We start from the raw sequence: 22,216 nt of genomic DNA, 5'->3' as shown, positions 1-22,216 counted from the left end.
GCTTTGAAATTCTCTTTGAAAACTCTCCTCATCTCTCTCTTCCTTTAAGTTGCTCCTTAAACCTACCTTTTTAGTTACCAATCCTAATATTTCCTTATGCGACCCAGAGTCAAATTTTGTTTGATAACACTCCTATCAAGTGCTGTTAAAGGCACTATGTATTGATACGGGTTGTTGATGATGGTCAGGTAAAAAATTGAATAATTTTAGAAGCCATCTGCAACAGGCAAAGTTTCATCCAAACTAAATAAAATGGCTATCATTCTTGTATAATGTATTAATTTTGGTTATAATTTGTAATGCAGTATGGTGCATTGTGTTACAGCTTGCTGTCCTGAGTTTAGCATGCTGCGACAGCAGGGAACTTCAAGGTCCGCCGTCTAACCAGGCTGTTTGGTCCGTCACTTGTAAAGGAGATATCTTCGTCAGTGAGCCAAGCTCAGACCTGGAAGCTGCACAACACCCTACGCCAAGTGACCAATTGTAAGTCCTTGTCTTTCTCAAGATGGTAAAAAGTCTGACAACACCAGGTTTTAGTCCAACCTATTTATTTGATAATATTCTCACAAGCTTTCGAGGGGACAGCCTCTTCGTCAGGTGAATGGAGAGTTCTGGCCTCAGACAGAGCATATAAAGCACAGTTCTGAGGCCAGAACTCTCCATTCACCTGACGAAGAGGCTGTCCCCTCGAAAGCTTGTGAGAATATTATCAAATAAATAGGTTGGACTAAAACCTGGTGTTGTCAGACTTTTTACTGTGTTTACGCCAGTCCAACGCCGGCATACCCACATCATTTCTCAAGATGCCCAGACCTGATCAGCAGTGTATGATTTGCATGCTTCAATAATGCATTTAGTGTAACTTCTGAAACACGATATGGATAAAGAGAGTCACAAAGCTGGTGGATTGTTATTTTTTAAAAAACCTGGTTCTCCAATGTCCTCCAGGGAAGATAACTGGTTGTCATTAGCTGGTCTTGCCTATATGTGACTCCAGCTGCACACCAACATGGATTACGCTTCACTGCCCTCTGAGGTGGCCCAGCCACAACTAGCAGTTCAAAAAGGCAGCCCACCACCACCACATTCTCAGGGCAACTACAGACATGCAGTAATTACCCGCCTCACCAGCAATGCCTATATCTTGAGAATGACATTTTTTTAAAAATTAACATGGGGGGGCAGGAAATGGGTCGTAACAGTTCAGCCACTCATAAGGTTTCGCCGTTCACTGCACACTGCCATATAATTTTTTAATCAAATCCCTGCTGTAGTTTGAATTGGGAGAAATCATGGCAGAATTTTCAGGTATGTTTTCTAAAAGTTGGTCTTGACGAAAAGAGAATCCCACCAGCACCATTGGAGAGAAAAACTGTCATGTATTCAGTCACTTTAAAACAAAATTTATTTCCTTAAGTTTCACACTGCACTCATGGTGACTTGCCTCAGATTCTCTCTTCGTGGTAAAACTCAATCTCTGCAATCAGTGGAGTGTTCCTTTTAAACATCTCCCAGCACTTGTTCCAAGTCTAGTCAGGAGAATGGCTGCCAGGAATGTAGCGCCACATTTCACGAGGGAATCTTAGCGAACTGCTAGATGGGGTTCAGCAGAGATTTGAGATCGTCTACCCATGACCAGGCGAACACCCAGCCAGCAAGATCACCAACTCCATTAGAAGGCTATGGTTGCGATAGTGAGTGCCATCTCTCTCCATAAGATGACTGGGCTACAGTGCCAGAAGAAGAGGAGATGACCTTCTCTGTGCAGCTAAAGTAAAGGCAAGAGACAAAACTGAGAACCTTAACACATCCAGCCATGGCACTTGCCATACATTCTTCTATCCATCTGCCACTGCCATGCAGTAATGTCATCTCAGTTCCCTTGCAGGTCATTCAGTAGACCAGCCCAGACCATTCTCACACCCTCTGGACACCAGAGCTCTGAGGGAGACATCTCAGAGGCTAGTATCAAAGAGGCATCACAGCTGTCACCCACACCCTCCATCAGATACTCTCACCTCGGTTGGACTAAGTAGTAAATAGGCTTCTGGGTCATCCACTGATGAGCTTATCACAGTTGATGATCCACAGTAGGCAGAGGCAGTGACATCCCAGAAAGCTGGCACTCAGAAATACTGGAGCCCAGGACTGTGCTGATCCATGGTCAGATGTTGGAAATGACCCTGGGCTTGGTCATGCCCCAACAGTTGAAGCCACAAAGGCAAATATCAGGAAGGGATGTCAGCATCCTTCCTCAGACTGCAAGGCCAAGTGGAGGAATTCCATCGTCTTCTGTCCGGGGAGATGGTGCTGTCACTCGGTGGCAATAAGGCCAAGGCTGCGAAGGTGGCATCCGCAGTGGAGACCTTGGTGCAGGATGTCCACTCCATGGTTCACGTCATGCACTCTATCTTGGAGGATGTGAGCTGCTTGGTGTAGGCACTTCTGGCAATCCGTGAGTATCAGCACCATAGGAAAATGGGACTTCTAAAATTCACTCCTCTATCTCATGGAGGAGCACAGGAACCCCAGACACCCACAGGGAAGAGGATTAACGGGTGCAATTTGGTGGGGGGGGGGCGGTGGATGGTGGTGGTGTGTCCAGCCCACCCCCACCCCCACCCATCCCCCTGTGATTGACACACCAAAGAGGGTAACTCTGCAACACCCGTGGTACCTGAAAGCAACCTGGACCCTCAAGGTCCTGGTCCTCCCCAAAGCGTGAGGCAATCAAGGTGTTGCCAGCCCTTCACCCCATTGGGGCGCACACCATTGCCAAGGTCCTTTCTCCGGGTGTTGACCCTCCTCATCTTCCTCATCCAAGAAATGTGGTGCTCCTGTGCCTCATCCAGCACCTTGCCCCATTGCAGTGCCACATCATGCAGAATGCAGCAAAGTATGCTGATGTGGGACACACTCTGGGGGCCTTACTGGAGGGCTTCACCTGACTGGTCCAGGCACTGGTATTGCATCCTTAGCAGGCCAATCGCCTATTTGATCAGCACATGTATAGATGCATGAGTCTTGTATCGAGTTTCAGTGGGTTTTTGGGACCTCCCCACTGACATCGTCAGCCACCTCCTGAGTGGGTACTCTTCGTCCCCAAGGAACCATTCTTTCAGCATCTGGTCTCCCTTGAATACAGTTGGGATTTGATAGCGTCTGAGTATTTAGCTGTCTTGGATGCTTGCTGGGAAACGGGCACACACCTGCATAATATACAAGGCATGTCATACACGATCTGCATGTTGAGAGAGTGGAATCCCTTGTGGCTGATAAGTGGCACCCCGTGCCTCCGTGTGGGGAACACCATTCTATTTGCATGCAGTCAATCAGAGCCTGTACTTGGGGCAGTCCAGCTTTGCAGACAAAGCCCATAGGTCTGGTGTTCTGACAAGCCTGGTCTTGATCAAAGTTGATGTACAGGTAACATCTCACAAATAGCATACCAGTCACCTTATGTGCAGATTGGGAGATGCTGCACAGGACACCCTGAAATGAACTGTTGTAGAAGTTCAGCATGGTTGTAACTTTCAGGGCCACAGGCAATGGGTGACTTCCCAGTCCACATGGTGCCAGCTCTGCCTCATCTGGCACAGATGGTCCACCATCCCTTGGACAGATGGAATCTTCCGCGGCACTGGACCATTGGAGCCACAGTGTTCTCCTTTCAAATCAGCAGGCTCTGCCAATCTCTCCTCTAGGATGCTGCTCCTGCTCATGTGCATCAGAATGTTAACATTGCTTGCAGTAGAGCAACAGCAACAATAGCACTACCATCTCAACTGCCTCCATCGTCCTCTTGATCCAAACACTGAAATGAAGCAAACAGAAATGTGAGTGAAGAGGTGTCCTGCCAATTCCCTGACCCATTTCCCTTTCAGGATCTGGGACATCCGCCCATGCACATCCCCTATGTGAGTGTCTTTCCAACAGCATTATTCCCTCCTCTCCCACACAATGGCCAGTTCCATACACTTACCTCTTCCAACTCCAGTTGACAAATGAGCTTCCATTTGGTGAACTTCAGCAGCCTTCGTGACTCTTAAGGATGATGACTGAGGGCACATGAGTGCATTCACTGAACTTGTTTACTGAGTTTCCAAGGTTACAAAACACTGCTGCATGTAATATCCTATGCTGACCCTGTGATATTTACTGTCCCTGTCCACTTCCAGCTGCCACTCCAGAAGGGCATTCCTATCGAGGTAAGATTGCAACAAAGAGCTCATGAGGAGCACTAACAAGACACCAGAGCTTATTGACAACCTGCCTTGACGTAGACATGCAGAGTCCAGGTGAATCATATGTTGTGGGAACAGTGGGATTCAAACCCCTTGAAGATGTACAATCTGCAGCAATGAAGGTGTGCCAAAGCCTGTAAGCATTCAATCCCCCCTGTCCATGTATGCTGAGACTCAACCCTACCCCCATTCCAATAATCACTTAGCTAGTTTGCCCATGTCCCCTCTGGCTCCCCCTATCCATTAGGCACCCAGGAGGATAGTGGCACCATGAGTACTTACCTCTGATATTCCCTTCCGAGGTGAGGTCGTGCAGGTTCCTGTTTTTATATAGCTGTTGTAAATATCGCCAGTGTCATGTCATACCAGCGCATAATGAATATCAGAGAGCAGAAGTCCTGGTGGGTCAGTCCGCTAATCAGATACTAATGTATTTAAATAATGATTCCAACCTTCCTGGTCAGGAACCTCATGATATCAAGGATGAAATATGTGGAAAATCGCTGTATCCCAACTCTCACAGGATATTGCACCCTCATTGCATTTCATGCTGATGGTTAACATGGGCTCAAAACTTCACCACATATTGTGAAATTTTTGTAATTAGCATCTGCAAAACTGCTACAGAGGTTTACAAATCAGCACATATTACACTCTCATAAAACCATTGTTCTGTCTACAAAGAAAACAACTTCTGATTCTGTTAAAGAAGTTCAAGTGCATTTGTGTATAGTTTTGTAATAAAGCATTACCTAAAAGATGTGGAATTCTGAAGTAACTTGCAATAGAAAACTGACCAAATACATAAAAAAAATGCAGGGCTATGGGGAAAGAGTGGAGTAGGGGAGGAAGTGGGACTAACCGGATAGTTTTTTTTAGAAAGAGAGCTGACACAGGAATGATGAGCCGAGCGGCATCCTTACATACTGCAAGATTCTGTGATTCTCGAATTGTCTTCCATAGGTATTGGCGTCAGATTGGAGGACATCTCCGTTTGATTGAATGCAACAGCCAAGGAATTGTATGGGGCATTGGATATGATCACACAGCCTGGGTTTACACAGGTGGATATGGAGGTGGCTTCTTTCAAGGTGATACATTTTAATGCTTTGCTTCTATATCCTTAACTCATTTTAAGAACGAACCCCACTGCCCCCATAACACATGGTCCACCTGGATTCTGAACAGCTGTGTTGAGGCGGGCTGTCAATGAGCTTCCAGGTTGTCTGCCCAAGTGTCCCTGCCAGGAGGTGTTAGGAACCACCGTGCATCTCTCTTCCCTGCAGGTGCCCTCTGCTTTGCACCCTCCCGGTTAATGCAGCTCACATCAAGAAATGAGCAGTGCAGAAATTCACATTTTATTCTGGAGCTAGGGCTCATTGCATTTGTACTGTGAACTCTTTGTTTTGCATTAATGGTTCATTTATGCCTTAACACAAAATCTCAGAATTTGTATAAACTAAGAGAACTTTGAGCATAGCTGGGTGAAGGCAGACGTGTGATGGAGGAAATGATGGATGCACAAAAGACCACAGTTCGAGGAAGGCAGAGTTTGCAAAGACTTGTAGGGCTGGAGGACGTTATTCCTACACCTCTCTGTCTCTCCATCTCTCTCTCTCTGTCTGTCATCCTTTAAGACACTGCTTAAAAACTCTCTTTAATCAACAATTATCTGGCCGAATGTTTTCTCCTTTCATTCGGTATCAGTCATCTCTGTGAAGTACCTTTAAATATTTTACTATGTTAAAGATGCTCTATAAACACACGTTATTGTGGAATTAAAATTGACCCACTGACTAACAGAAATAATTAGTTTCTCAGTGTAGCGCTCTGACTGTTAAACCTTGCTGTTTTGTTTTTCCAATGTTCATTTATGCCTAGTATTTGCAAATACAGAATTATATTTAATTAAATACTGGTTTTCTTTTTAGTGATATGTCATTTACTTTTTTCAGGACTGGCTAGCAGTACAGATAATATTTACACACAGACAGATGTAACATGTGTTTACATCTATGAAAACCAACGTTGGAATCCTGTTACTGGATACAGTAGTCGGTATGAAAAACATGTAAAATTTACTTTGGTTCTGAATTCTTGTTAGAAGGTTTACTTATTACAAACATTTATTTAGAAACAGAAATTTTATTGTGCATGTTTTGAAGTCAATTTTGTGAATGAAGGAGGAAAAAAACCTGCATTTAAAGTTTATTTATTTAGTCACAAGTAGGCTTACATTCACATGCAATGAAGTTATTGTGAAAATCCTCTAGTCGCTACACTCCGGCACTTGTTTGGGTACACAAACAGACACTGGCCAGTGCACCTAACCAGCATGTCTTTGGACTGTGGGAGGAAACTGGAGCACCCGGAGGAAACCCACGCAGACACAGGGAGAATATGCAAACTACATACATATATGACCCAAACCGGGAATCAAACCCAGGTCCCTGGCACTATGAGGCAGCAGTGCTAATCACTGTGTCACTAAGCATATAGCGACTTCCACCAACACAGGTCTTCCCATCGACAGTTACAGCCAATGAAGTACTTTTTGAGATGGAGTTACTATTGTAATGTAGGGAAAATGGCAACCAAATTGTGCACAGGCAGTCCCACAAGCAGGAATGTGATAATGACCAGATAACTTGTTTTAGTGACGATTTAGTATAACTACTGATCAGGACTCCAGAAAGAACTTACCTGTTCTAATCGAAATAGTGGCCATGGGATAAAATGCAAAAATACTCAGAATCATGTGACATGATTTTGAACAGTGAGTTGCTTTGACATCTCAAAATTTCAGGCGAGATTGAAAAAAATGGACTCTTTTAGTTTGGAGAAAAATCGACTAAGAGCTGCCTTGATAGAGGATTTCAATGTTATGGGGATGTTCGATAGGGTATACATTGGTGAAGGGCAAAATTTCATGAAAAAATTTCTAAGTACTGAACAAGCAGATAAACGGGAGAGTTTCAAACTCGTTTTTGGATGAGCTCAAAAAAAAGCAATCTTATGGCATTTAGTGAAATAAAAGTACCAGGATGTGATTTATGCCAGGAGGAGATGGGGTGGAACCTAATCTCGCGAGTGAACATAAGAACATAATAAGAAATAGGAGCAGGAGTAGGCCATCTAGCCCTTCGAGCCTGCCCCGCCATTCAATAAGATCATGGCTGATCTGTTGTGGCTCAGTTCCACTTTCCCGCCCTCTCCCCATAACCCTTAATCCCCTCTCTTATCAAGAACCCATCAACCCGCTTCTTAAAAATATTTAGCGAGGCAGCCTCCACCACTTCAACGGGCAGAGAATTCCAGAGATTCACCACCCTTTGAGTGAAGAAGTTCCTCCTCAACTCCGTTCTAAACCGCCTCCCCTTTATCTTGAGGCTGTGCCCCCTAGTCCTACTGTCTTTTTTGAGCGGGAAGAGTCTCTCCACCTCTATCCTATCCATCCCATTCATCATCTTATACGTCTCAATGAGATCTCCCCTCATTCTTCTAAACTCTAACGAGTACAAGCCTAGTTTATTCAGCCTCTCCTCATAGCTCAATCCCCTCAACTCCGGTATCAGCCTAGTAAACCTCCTCTGCACTCCCTCCAGGGCCAAAATATCCTTGCGCAGGTGCGGCGCCCAAAACTGCACACAGTACTCCAGCTGCGGCCTCACCAATGCCCTATACAGCTGCAGCAAGACCTCCCTACTTTTATATTCAATCCCCCTCGCTATGAAGGCCAGCATCCCATTCGCCTTCCTGACCACCTGCTGCACCTGCAAGCTGGGTTTTTGCGACTCATGCACAAGGACCCCGAGGTCCCTCTGCACCGTCGCCTGCTGCAGTTTTTCGCCACGTAAGTAATAGTCCTTCCTACCATTCTTCCTACCAAAGTGGACCACCTCACAACTCTAGGGCCACCACTGTGCAAATGCCCTGATCTCCAAGTGTACTAGGAGACCTCCTGTCATTCCCCCCCCACGCTCCTCACGGACATCGGTCCCTGTGCCAATTCCCCATCACCACTGATGATCGCTGCAGAATCCCAGAGTCCATCCCTCACCCCAGTCACCAGCCTGGACATTGCCCATCTAGCCCCCCAGTTGCTGACCCAAGGGGCACTGCACAGCCCTTCCCTAGACCACCTGGGGAGCTTTGTTGGCCTCCGGTCCCACCGGCGAAGATGGTCCCCACCAACGAGGACCAGCCTAGTTCCCTGCTGGTGAGGACCTCAGCCGGTATTTCACTGTTATTAGTCCAGTGAGCCTGGATGAATGATATTTAAATTATGTCATGCATATCAAAAGCAGTACAACATGAAACCAGAAATCAGTGCCATTAAGATCGTAAGGGGCAAGAAACTGGGCATGAACCTGATTTTTGGCCTCTCGCCTGATCTCACTGGCTCGCCTTGCCGATTGACCTGCGTGACAAGCCAGTAAGGTTGCCCCCAGAATGTTTCCACATATAAGAAACCTGAACTGCAAGCCATGAAAATAATACAGTCACCAATAATTCCGTTAAAGAATTCAGATGAAACTGCTTTAAAGTGTGGTAAGAATGTGGAACTCGCTACCACAGGAAGTATATGAAAATAGCATTGATATGTTTAAGAGGAAGCTAGAAAAACACATGATAAAGAAAGAAAGGAGGCTCACGTGGGCCATAAATTCCTGGAACATACAAAATAGAAGCAGAAATAGGCCATTCAGCTGCTCAACTCTGCTCCGCCACTCAGTAAGACCATGGCTGATCTGTTTGTGCTTCGAGCTCCCCGTTTTGATCTATCCTCCCTGATAACCTTTGATTCTCAATGCCTAAAAAGAATCTCTTCTGCCTTAAAAATAGACAATGACTTTGCTTCCAATGTCTTCTGAGGCAGTGTTTCAAAGATACACACAACTCTCAGCAAAGAGAATTCTCCTCACCTCTTTCCTATAAATGTGACTCTACAGTTCCCCTAGTTCTGGACTTACAGACAAGAGGTAACCTCCTTTCCAAATGTAACTTGTCAATAAGATTCAGGATCTTCTATACTTCAATCGTCACCCCTCACACTTCTAACTCCGGTGGAAACAAGCCCAACCTGTCTGACCTTTCCTCATAAGGCAACCCATTCATTCCAGATATCAATCTAATAAACTTCCTCTGAACTGCCTCCACTGCATTTACATGCTTCCTTAATAAGAAGACCAAAACTGCACACAATATTAGAGATGTGGGCTGCAATTCTCCCATGCCACTGCGCTAATATTTTAGTGCATCAGGCCAGGAGATTCTCATGTCTGCCAATTTGCAGGGACTGTGTCCTGCTAGCATCTCCCAGTGCAGGAATCCCAGCGGCGCCAGATCCATGCTGGAAATCGGTGGGGAGGTACAAAGACCATTGAAATGGCCATTTGCACAGGATTTAAATGTGATTGCCCCCCACGCCGGGCATGGGGCAGTGCCAAGAGAGTGGGGCATATAGGGGCCTTGGAGGGAGGGGTGGCCTAATGGTGATCGATGGGGGTGGGTGGGGTCCTGCGGCCACTCTGCATAGGGATTGTTGGGAAAAGGAGGGAGGGCAGCAATTGGGGAGGGTCACCTGGGATTGGCACTGCAGGAGGTGGGGGAATCAGAACCGCAGGGGAGTTCAGGACTGTGGGGGTTGAGATTCGGAGAAGGGTGGTGCTGGGGATTAGGACAGGGCAGACTAGGAGGAGGGGTTCGTGGCTGGCCTGAGAGTGATCGAATGGGCCAGTGATTGGGCCATGTAGGAGTGAAGAGGTGGCAATGTGAGGGTTGCGAGGCTAGCCAGCAATCGAGCTGGCCATCAGTGCGGGGCCACTGCACATACGTCGATCTTGGCACTGACAGACCAATGCATGTGCAGTCACCCACTCAGCCCACTGATTTCAGCCTCTCCAGTGGGGATAGGCCCTGTCCCCTAGTTTTTAACGTTATTCACACTGATGGTTTCTGCAGTGCACAAAGTGTGGGAGATTCTTCTCCAAACTCCCACTGAAAAAAATAGCATGAATTACTCCAGTATTCACACGAATTTGACACTTTGAATTTTTTTGGGAGAATTCCAGCCATGGTCACATCAATGCCCTGTATAATTGAAGCATAGCAGCCTTATTTTTACGTTCAGTTTCCCTTGTAATAAAAGATAGCATATTAACTTTTTGTGACTCTTGCAGTAGAACACCTTGATCCCTCTGCACCTTGGATGTCTGCTTTTTTAATTCCCTCTGCCAAAGTGAACAACTGCACATTTTCCCACATTATAGTCCCATCTGCCAGATTTTTGCCCATTCAGTCACCCTATCTATATCCATCCTATCTATATCTTGTCTTCTTCACAACATACTTTCCTATCTATCTTTGTGTCGTCTGCAAAATTGGCTACAGTGCCGTCATCCCCTCAACTACGACATTGATGTAAATTGTAAAAGTTGAGGCCCCAGCAAAGACCCTGCGGGACTCCACTCATCACATTCCTATCAATCAAAGATCAATTTATGCATATTCTGTTATCCCCTACAATATAAGCGTTCACTTTCCGCAATAACTTTTGATGTGGTACCTTATCAAATACCTTCTGGAAATTATCAGTTACTGTACTGTAGATTATGGACAGAATCTTCACTCTAGGGATAGGACTCAAAAGTCAAGCCTGTTTATGGTTATCAAACTCACCCCCATGTGAGGGAGCGCCCCAATTACCATGGAGTTAGCTTCCCTCCAGTTAAGGACAACAGGCAGTGTCTTGAAATTGGATGGCCAATCAGAGGCCTTCCAGCTTGCAATGAACAGCAAGCTTCAAGATGGAGGCATCTTCACTCCAATTCTTTAAATTTAAATTCAGAAATTGCTTTTGCAGCCAGGCCACCACTGTTGGAGACCGGTGGGAAGGGAGGATACCTATAGAAGGCTGCATGTGGCACTTTAAGTAACCAGGAGTGGGGAACCCACCACAAGGCGTCTTAACTGGCCCCACTGCATGCTGGAACCTGGACCCTGACTGGAAAATCCCTGTCGACCTCTTTTCAATGGGCTGAATCACCTACCCACCTTGCCACTCCCTGATCCTGTCTCTGCAAAAAGGGTCCTGAGGCAAAATGAAGCTGGGAAGCTGGCATGACAACAGCAGGTCAATTCTTAGCCACCCCTCCCAACCCATCTCCACTCCAAAATGCAGCAGGATTCAAAAATCAAGCTCTGTGTATAAATCTAAGGGATGGATAATGTATTAATAAAACACTGTGAGATGTTGCTGTGAATAAGATGCTATGACGGAAGGGCGTGCTAAACCTCCTCTTTTACAGGGGGTTGCCAACTGACAGATACATGTGGAGTGATGCATCAGGCCTGCAAGAATGTACCAAGGCACATACCAAACCTCCTTCTCAGTGGGCCTGGGTATGTACAGCCTTTCTAATGCTTTAATACCCATATTAAACTGTTGCTATTGTTTTTAATCTAACTTAGAGAGAAAAAGACTTGCATTTATGTTGCTTCTTTCATGATTGTAAGGCTGTCCCAAGGCACCTTACAGCCAATGAGTACTTTTGAAACGTAGCCACTTGCTGTAATGCAGGAACGTGGTTAAGGAATGAATACTGGTCAGGCCACTGGGCTATCTCCCCTGCTATCCTTTGAAGTTGTGGCCATGGGATCTTTACATCCAGCTGAGAGGGCCAACTCTTCCATACTTCCCTCTCAACATTTCCACGTGTTCGTGTCCATGTTTGTCACGCACATTTTTATTCTCAGATCGAAGGGCTGTGAACACCTTCATTTACAATAACTATAAGCACTTGCTATTATTTGAGTTTATTTCTGGGATTGTAGGGTTGACACTGATGCATTTTTTTCTACTGAAAAACTGGAAAGCATTGGCCGGAATTTTGTGTACCCTCACCCATTCTACCACCACCACCCCCCGGCCACCTGGTGGGTTCTGAGGTGGATGGGATACCCTCCAGGATCTCGCCTACCCCAACCCAGATGTGATTTTGTCGTGGGGTGGGAGGGCAGGGCCTTGGACAGGAAGTCCACCCATGCCACTTAATAGCCATATAAGGGCCATTCCTGCCCAGGCTCAACGTTTAGGCTGGCGGGAGCTCATGACTGAGGGCATGGGAAACTGAAAAGGTTTTCATCCTCAGTTTTGGGCAGCAAGTGGGGGGAGGAGGGTGCTTCAATCAGAAGCCGCCTTCAGACTGGGGGCACCCTCCCCTCATGAGGTTTTAAACAGTGAGTAGACCCACAGAGCTAACTGTATTTTTTTTTTCAGCAGTCTCCTTGAGAGTCCTCACCCTCTTTCTGACACATGAGGGTTTGCTCCTCTAGGTGTACACATGACCCTGGAGCTCTTTCCAAACCCCTTAACCTTTCTACTGCTCTGCCTATTTTTGTTGATGTGGGATCTTTTGATGCCAAACTGAGAATTAATGTTAACTGTAAAAGGATCACAGTCCTGTCTGGGGCAATCTTATCGGCTCGTCATACCGGTCGATGAGTGCGGTGAGCTGCAAGATTAGGTGAGAGGTGAAAAATTGGGTTTAAGCCTGGTTTTTTTTTTAACCTCTCACGATGTTACTGGCCCTGGGCCAACTTCAATATTCATTAGTTCATTTAAATATAATATTGATTCTTGGATGCTATCGTCTGGGCTCACTTGATCTTAACGTGCTTGTCAATCAAGGTCCTCATCAGCGAGGATCACGTGTGGTCCCTGCCAGTGGGGACCAGACATGATAGCCTCACTGCTGGGACAGAAGGCCATTGAAGCCTCCTGGATGGTCGGAGATGGGGCTATGGTGGGCGGGGGGGAGTGCAAGGTCGTGTGGGGGCACAGATGAGGAGGAGGAAAGAGGGAACTCTGCGATTGGGGGTGATGGGAAATGGCTGGGGCAGCTATGGGGGGTGGGGGGGGGTGGGGGTAGGTTGATCAGCCGGGGTAGCAATAATGTTGGGTCCCTATGTTCATTGGGAGGGGTGGAGGGGGGTAGTGACAGGTCTCAAAGTGTACTGTGTATGCACAGTATACTGGGGGATTGGAGCACCTGCAGAATGGCACCCCTAGACTTCAGCAGGTGGCTTTCTGGCAAGATTAGGCTCCACCCCCTCCTCCAGCTGGCAGGAATTTTTTTCAGCTAAGTGCCATATGATTGTGACTGGAAGCTCGCCCAAAAAATCAGTGCAATTTTCTCCCGTTTTCATGCTCGTTTGACGCTTCAATTTTTTTTTTGGTAAGATCACCCCTTTATGGTTTTTGGGCACATAAGCCAAAGTCAGAACTAAAGACTGGCAGACAAACAAATATTTTAGTGAAACAGACAGCAAAGGGCTGGAGGTGGAATGGTGATGAAGGGAAGGATAATTACGTGACAGTCAAAGAGTGAGGTTAAATGATGGAATGACTCGCAAATTCACAGGCTGTCAACTGAGTTGGCCAAAGAGCAAATTGGAAGTATTGAGTTTACACAATATGTAAGTAAAATATAGGTTTTAAGTCTTGCTAATGGTGTATGATTGCAATAATTTATCCCATTCTGCATAAAGTCGAAGCATGTGAAGCATTGGCTTTGCAAAGGGGCACATTCTGTGCTGAATAATGAGATAAAATCTTGTATCTTGGCCTTATGATGCAACTAAAGATATTCTGTGAAGATTTGCCTGCGATGGTCTTCCTCCATATCTCTGTTACTTTCTTCAGTCTTTGTGACTGTGCTGCTGCAGTTCTGGCCTCATGCACAGCCCCCAGTTTCCTTCACTCCAGTAATAGCACTTGTGTCTTCAGCTACCTGGGTGTTAAACCCTGGAATTTTCCTCTACTAATCTCCATCTGCTTCACTTGTCCCTCTCTTAGATGCTTTATAAAACATATCTCTTTGACCAAGTTTTGGTCACCTATCCTAAAGTCTCTTTTATGGCTCAGTGTTAAATATTGTTTAATAATTCTCCTGTGAAGTACCGTGGGATATTGTGCAGCCCTAGAGCTCTATTTAAATGCAAGTTATTGGTGGTAATAAACTTGGGGGGAATGTTCCTGTCCCGCCCACCGTGGGAATCCTCGTGGGTAGGGGTGGGGGGCAGACCATTGCAAAGATCCGTTGACCTTGGATGGACTTTTCCGGTTTTGTGGCCAGCACGGTTGGAAAATCCTACCCTGGAAGTTGAGAATTAATGCTGTAATTCCTGACAGATGACAGATGGTGGTGGCAGAGACCAGCACAGCCAAATAGTGAAACTTCTCATGCTGTAAGATTCTAAGTTTGAACCAATCATATTCATTTCAACTGCTGAAAGATTAAACCTCACCCATGCTCTAAACACAAGGCCACAGTCTAAATAGCCTATTTCTTTCTTTGAAACCATGTTTCTTTACTGACAGGTTTCTGATTGGTATATTGATTTCAATGCCCCTGGAGGGACTGATCGGGAAGGATGGCAATATGCAGCTGATTTCCCTGCGTAAGTACTCAAATCCATCAACTAGAATTAAACTTTTTGCATGATGCTGGTGATTTTGTAGCATGCAGTGTTGGCTATTGTAGCACAGTGAGAAGAGACTCTTGTCTTCTGTTGCTTAAATTTGGTGGACTTACCCTCATGTAAATGTACTCAAAATTTAGAGTCAGCTACCAAGCCATTTGTCACAATAGCTAGAGTATAAGAGAATTACTCTACTTCATTTTAAACTTGCAAACAGTGACCTAACATCAGGTGCACTGTGACCAATTCTGGGCAAGGCCAGCATTTATTGCCCATCCACAACTGCCCTTGAGGAGGCAGCGGTCAGCCACTGTTTTGAACGATAGTCCCTGTGGTGTAGGTACACCATAGTGTAGTTAGGAAGGAAGTTCCAGGATTTTGACTTGTATAGTGCATGACTGCAGGGGATTGTGAAGTGTAGTTTAGTCAAATGTTCTCCATTTGTAAACTTTATGGATCCTGTTTGAAATCTGAATTTCTGTCTATGTTCATTAACATAAGAGATGATTGCCAGTGCAAGTTATCTGGTTTTTATTCCCCAACAGCTTAAAATATCAATGTCTTAAATTATTTTTGGTAGTGTTTTTGATTTTTTTTAATTTCCTCTTTACAATATGCTTTTTAGTTTTGTCTGTATTTAAAACAGATCAATGTGAAATGAGTTTGTAATTGTATTAATATGTGAGGTATGATATTAATGAACATTTCCCATTCCAGTTCTTACCATGGTTATAAGACGATAAAAGATTTTGTGCGACGCAGACGATGGGCAAGGTAAAGATTTAAATTGAAAGGGTTGGTTTCACTGATGTAAATTATTCTATTTGAAAACATAGCTTCTCTCTGCTGACTAGTTTTCAGCTTTCTATTGCACAGGATTAATTGCATCTTTGTTTTTAATTCCGTAGAAAATGCAAAATAGTGACAACAGGTCCCTGGTTTGAGGTTGCACCCATCGCTCTCCGGGACATTTCCCTGATCCCATGTGTGTCACAGAAAGCAGACGATGCATCCGCATTGTGGGCCATTAGCAACAAAGGAGACGTCTTGTGTAGGCTGGGAGTAACTAAGCAAAATGCACTAGTAAGAAAATGCATTTTAGCTTGTAGCACATTCTAAGCAAATGTATATGAGAGTGCTGTTTCTTTAATGGATAAGCTGAGGCACCTTTCTGAAATAAATGACTTATTTTAAGCATATTCAGGCAAAGAAATGAGCATGAAGGTGTGTAGGCTACTGTGCCTTTCTATCCACTGACCATGTCCAATCTACTCACAGAATCCTACAGTGCAAAAGGAGGCCATTCAGCCCATTGAATCTGCACTGACCACAATCCCACCAAGGCCCTACCCCATAATCCCACGCATTTACCCTAGCTGGACCCCCTGACATTAAGGGGCGATTTAGGATGGCCAATCCACCCTAACCTGCACATCTTTGGAGTGTGGGAGGAAACCGGAACACCCAGAGGAAACCCATGCAGACACAGGGAGAATGTGCAAACTCCACACAGTTACCCAAGCCAAAAATTGAACCCGGGTCCTTGAGGCAGCAGTGGTGCCACTATGTCACCTCTCTACTGTGGATCCCACCAAACAACTTTTCATCTCTGGGAGTAAGAATCTGGAACGTTCTTCCTGCTGTCCATCCCCCACAAAAAGTAACTCTAGCTGAACTGTACCTAACCATACATCTTACATGACTGAACGCAACCAGTTACCTTCCTTAACACAATTCCAGTCAATGGTATAATGTAGGAAGCACTCCAGCCAATTTTTGCACAGCAAGCTCCCACAAACAGCAATGACCAGAAAAACTGTTTTAATGACTAAAACAGCAGCACGGTGGCACAGTGGTTAGCACTGCTACCTCTCAATGCCAGGAATCCGTGTTCGATTCTTGTCTCGGGTGACTGTGTGGAGTTTGCACGTTCTCCCCATGTCTGTGTGAGTTTCATCTGAATGCTCTGGTTTCCTCCCACATTCCAAAGATGTGCAGGTTTACGTACATTGTCCATGCTAAATTGCCCCATTGTTTCAAAGATGCTTAGATTAGGAGGATTAGCCATGGTAAATGGGCAGGTGGGGAGAGGGGGTGGAGTGGGCCTAGATAAGATGCTCTGTTGGAGAGTCAGTGCAGACTCGATGGGCTGAATGACATCCCTGCATTGTAGGGATTCTAGTCTATGATCTTGGTTAAGGGATAAACACTGGCCAGAACATAGGAGATAACTCCCCTGCACTGTCTCAAATAGTGCCAGTAGATCTTTTACAACTTCCTGAGAGAACTAGTCTCTTCCAAAAGATGGCATTTCCAATAATGCAGTAATCTCTGAGTCCTGTCCTGTAGTGTCAGCCCAGGTTCTGTGTTCAGGCCTTTTGAGTAAGGCTTGGATCAATGACTTTCTGATTTGGAGATGCAAGTGCTATGTTATTATTTTTCCAGCTATGCCTGATTTGGTGCCATCTGTCTGTAAATGACCTTGTATGAAACACTTAATGTCACAGTAAAGTAACTTTCTTTTCAGGGTGTTTCATGGCTGCACATTGGTACAGATCAACCATTTGTCTCAATCTCAATTGGGGGTTATTACCAGGTTTGGGCCATTGCCAGGGATGGAGCAGCTTTCTACCGTGGATCTGTCTCCCCACAAAACCCTACAGGTAAACACAATTCAGGAGCTAAAATCTTGTCAAAGTATTTTTTCAATAAACAGGGCTTTATTGTTGTACGGATTCCCTATAGGGAAGTTTTTGTAAATGATTGACATCCTGATATTTTTTAATATTGCACATAACTGAGTTTATGTTTAAGGTGACAATGTAATGTAAATCTTCTGAGGTCCGCTTGGAGTCTTTTGGAATTCTGCCATGAAATGGTATATGTTACCATGTTAGTTTTTTTGGTTTTCAGTTGCGGCTCAGTATTCTTGTCTTTGAGTCAAACAGTTATGGGTTCATGAACACCCCTCCCCAACAACTTGAACACACAATCCAGGCCAACATTCCCAGTGCAGTACTGAGGGAGTGCTGTACTGGTGGAGGTGCAGTCTTTTGGATGAGATGTTAACCTTCTGCCCCATCTGTCTGCCCTCTCACATAGACATATATGATCCCACACCCACAATTTCGAAGAAGGATGTGGGAGTTCTCTCCGGTGACCAGGGACCAATACTTATCTACCAACTACCTTCACCAAAACAGACTATCAAATTGTGGGAGCTTGCTGTTCAGAATGTGGCTGCCATATTTCCTACATTATAACAGTGACAATACTTTGAAATGCGTCACTGACTGTGACTGTCTACTTCTCTGTGCTTTGTAATGTCCTGACACTGCGAAAGGCACTATATAAATGCAAGTCTTTCTTTTCTTTACAGGTGACTGCTGGTACCACATTCCCTCCCCTCCCAAACAGAAGTTAATACAAGTGTCTGTGGGCCAGACATCTGTGTACACAGTGGATGAAAATGGTAAGCTGTGTGTAAACATTTACTCTGTAACGACCATTTCATCATATGATTAGCATGTAGACCTTTGAAACGTGACAATACTTTGAGTACAGTGGCCTGTTGGTCCCAAACTAGCAAACCAGATGTCAAAAGTTCAAATCCCACCATCCCACTGAATCTCTAGAAATATTCTGCAGGATTGGCAGCGTATGTGAAAAGAGAAACAAGAGTTAACGTTTCCGGTCAATGAACCATCATCGGAATTGGAAAATGGTAGAGATTCAGCAGTATATAAACAATGGCAGGAACAAAGGGAAAGGTCTGACATACTATGGAGGGCACAAGTGATTCAATGAGGAAAGAAATGATAACAATGTAAATCAAAATGGAACAGGAAGTATAAGGTAGATCCAGAGGAGACATAAAAGGCAATCATTGAACCATTCCCTGCATCAGCTGTATGAGAAAATAGGAGGAGTTGTTATGACCTCAAATTGTCAAATTCAGTGACAAAGTTGCAAAATTCCTGATCGCAGATGAAGAGCTACCCCTCAATCTTACATTCAGCAGATGCATTAATAACCTGGCATCAGAAAATGACCTTGGAAACTGCCAAATTATTGTAAAGGTCCTACCAGTTCATGATGTCCTTCGGGAAGTGGAGTCTGATATCCTTTACTAGGTCTGATAGATTTTAAACAGCATCTGAAAGGAGGAGGGAGAGGTGGAGAGGCACCAAGATTTGGGTATAGCGTCTTCAGTTCCATAACTAATAAGAACTCTGCATTCTCTCAACTGTACGCTTTGGTGCACTCCCTACCTCTTCCTTCACCTGGCTAGGCTCTAAACTCTTACAGTTGTTCAATTCTGAGATTTTGGGTGGGGTTTTATGGCCTCACTCGAGCGAAATCAGACATTCCTGCCTGAGGACAATGGACATTCCTTTGTCCGCCCCTCGCCCGCTCTGATTCCATGACAGGCAAGGCGGTAGAATTCAGGTGTTTGTGTTAGAGAATGTGAGTAATTGATACAGAATGGACAGTTCACAGCACAAATGCAGTGAGCCTTGTCTCCAGAGTATAAAGAAATATAATTCCAGTCCCACACTATATGGATGACTCTTAATGTCCTTGGGGTAGCTCATGATGGACACTGTATGTTGTATCCACCTCCCTAGAACAAAGAAAAACTGCTTCCATTGACAGGAGGATCATTAACCAGAAAACACAGATTTAAAATGAATGGGAGCGTGCCAGAGGTACCAGAAGAAGCACAGAATTATTACAGTGCAGTGCGACCATTTGGCCCATCATGTCTGCATTGGTTCTCCAAATGAGCAACTCACCTAATACGATTCCTGCATTCTCCCCATACACATGAACATTCTTCCTTTTCAGATAACAGTCTAATTCCCTTTTGAATGCTTCTACCAGACTCTCAGACAGTGCATTTCAGACCTTGTCCACTCTCTATATTAAACAAAATTCTCCTGTATCACTTTTGCTTCTTTTACTAATTGCTTTACATCTGTTTCCTCTCATTCTTGACTCTTCCATGGGTGAAACAGTTTTTCCTTATTTATTCTATCCAGATCCTTCATGATTTTGAACATCTCTACCAGGTAGAAATAGAACTATTGAAATGATATCACACAAATGGAGGCCATTCAGTCTATCTTGTCCATGTATTCCAAAGACACCCATGTGCCCTTTCTAATCCCATTTTCCTGAACACGGCCCTTAGCCCTGCAACTTACAGCACTTAAAATGCAGAGCCTGGAGTCTCTGTCTTCACCACCAACTCAAGCAGTGAATGCCAGACACCTACCACTCTGCGTAAAAAGGTTTTTCCTCATGTCCTCTCTAATCCTCTGCCACTTGTCTTGAATCTCTGACCCCTGATTTTTGAACTCTTTGCCAAGGGAAACAGGTTCCTCCTATTCTCTCAATTTTGTATACTTCAATCATGTCACTCCTCAGCCTCCCCTGTTTCCAAGGAAAACAACCCCACTGCCCCAATCTCTTCACTTGCTACATGTCTCTCCTCAACCTTCTTTTCGCGAAGAAAAACAGTCCTAACTTCTCCAATTATCTTCGTAACTGAAGTTACTCATCCCTGGGACCATTCTTTCCAATGCCTTTACGCCTTTCATAAAGAGGAGTGACCAAAACTGGATAAAATACTCCAGTTAAAGAAGGAAACACTATTTTGTACAGAGAGTTGTTGTGATCCAGAATGCATTGCCTGAAAGGGTAGCAGAAGCAGATTCAATAATTATGTTCAAAAGGGAATTGGATAAATACTGAAAGGGGAAAAAATATATAGGACCATGAGGAAAGAATAGAGGAGCGTGATTGATTGATATCTGTGCCAGAGAATCAGCACAATGGGCTGGTTGACCTTCTTCTGTGTTATAACATTCTACAGTTCAGTGCTTCAAAGATAAATATTAAAAATAAGAATCTGAATCACACAATGTAAACAGGCAGAACTATGCTCAAGCTTATATTGGTCTCAAATAACACTAACTCCTGCCAATGCAAAATGACCACTGAATGTGGCCTGTACAGACATGGAAACTGAATGTTGTCACTCCACTACACTTAGCTGCCAGGATACCTTTACATATGCATGAATGAGGTCAACATGCAAAGCAAAGTAAATTTATATTACAGTTTGGCAATATATGTATCAGGTGGTTGTATTCTTATGTTATATATAAATTTGAGAGTCCTGCTTTGGCAACCAGCTGATGCTACAGCTCATTGACAGTTTGTGAGATGTAACCCAGCCAAATTTGGAGCTACTTAAAATATTCCACTCTTAAATTCATCGTACGAAGTACTTACTGAGAATAGACAGAGTTTGTGATGTATCAGCGCCTTCAGAAACATGCAGTGTTTACAAGTCTGTGGGTTTTAAAAAAAACTGTGCAGTAACAGATACTAACTATTTTTAAAGTATTGAAGTGTGCTTAGATTAAAGCAAAAGTATTGCATATGCCTAAATGTTTCTATCAATTAATTTAACATTTATTATTTAACATTGGTTAAGTGTCACATTAATTTAAGGAAACCCCAATCATTTTACAAAATATCAGGCAGAAACACATTTTGAATTAACAAAAAATTTTTCAGGGAAGAAAGCACAGCTGTGATTGTTTGAGCCACACCATTTTTGTTCCTGGCCACTGACAATTGTCACTCACTTTACATAAGGGAGCCACAGAATCGACTGCATGTCTGACATTGGCTATTGACAGCAGAATTCTTCAGGTAGCTACATAAAGAACTGCCTGAGGTATTCACTATTGTCATAACCCATGCAATGGAAGGAGGGATGGAATTTCCTTTGACTGCAATACGTAAGGCTATTGTGTGACATGTATGTCACCCCCATAATCTATTTCTTTGTGACATATCGATGATTAGTGGCAATTTGTGTAACTATTTCACTAATTTAGATGTCAGCCACTTACCAGTCGTCAAATGTAGTTATGAACTCTCCAGCTCTCCCCTAAATTGAAACTGGATGGAAATACCATTTTGAAAGATCATAGCATGATAAGAATGGCCACATACATAACAGTACAGGAGGAGGCCATTCTATCCATCATGTTTGTGTCGACTCTTTGAAAGACCTACCCAATTAGTCCCAATCCCCTGTAGTCCCCTGTAGCCTTGCAAAATTTGCCCCAAAAATATTTATCCAATTATCTTTTGAAAATTATTGAATCTGTTTCCACTGCCCTTTCAGGCAGTAATCTGAATCATTTTATCTGAGTGAAAGAGAATTAGAAGGGGATCAATACAAATATTTTTAACCTGTTTACAAGACAAAGGTTTGCTGAACATGACTATTCTGTATGGTGAAAAATGTTCCTAAATTAACGATGCTTTTATTCGAGGTAATTTGTGGTTTCGACAAGGCATAGCTCCAAGTTATCCTCAAGGATCGAGCTGGCAGCATGTTTCTACTAATGTTCGCAAAGTGTCCGTGGGTCCCCTTGATCAGGTTAGTTCACTCTGATGTGTAC

The 22,216-nt window shown here is 44.2% G+C and overlaps 1 protein-coding gene across 1 annotated transcript in view; it reads left to right on the top strand.

Moving 5' to 3' along the window:
- Nucleotides 1-22,216, top strand: part of tecpr1a (tectonin beta-propeller repeat containing 1a) — a 76,290-nt gene that overhangs the window by 35,217 nt on the left and 18,857 nt on the right. Inside the window, exons 15-24 of the mRNA XM_080206824.1 lie at nt 326-483; nt 5,208-5,335; nt 6,200-6,302; nt 11,555-11,648; nt 14,629-14,708; nt 15,447-15,503; nt 15,638-15,812; nt 17,257-17,392; nt 18,109-18,201; nt 22,088-22,194. Of these exons, the coding sequence (XP_080062950.1) occupies nt 326-483; nt 5,208-5,335; nt 6,200-6,302; nt 11,555-11,648; nt 14,629-14,708; nt 15,447-15,503; nt 15,638-15,812; nt 17,257-17,392; nt 18,109-18,201; nt 22,088-22,194 (1,131 nt within the window). The remainder of the gene's footprint in view (nt 1-325; nt 484-5,207; nt 5,336-6,199; nt 6,303-11,554; nt 11,649-14,628; nt 14,709-15,446; nt 15,504-15,637; nt 15,813-17,256; nt 17,393-18,108; nt 18,202-22,087; nt 22,195-22,216) is intronic.

The sequence above is a fragment of the Carcharhinus amblyrhynchos genome, chromosome 18 (genome assembly GCF_965287045.1).
Source record: "Carcharhinus amblyrhynchos chromosome 18, sCarAmb.v2.hapA, whole genome shotgun sequence".
Taxonomy (NCBI): domain Eukaryota; kingdom Metazoa; phylum Chordata; class Chondrichthyes; order Carcharhiniformes; family Carcharhinidae; genus Carcharhinus; species Carcharhinus amblyrhynchos.
This window is presented reverse-complemented; position numbering and strand designations above follow the sequence as displayed.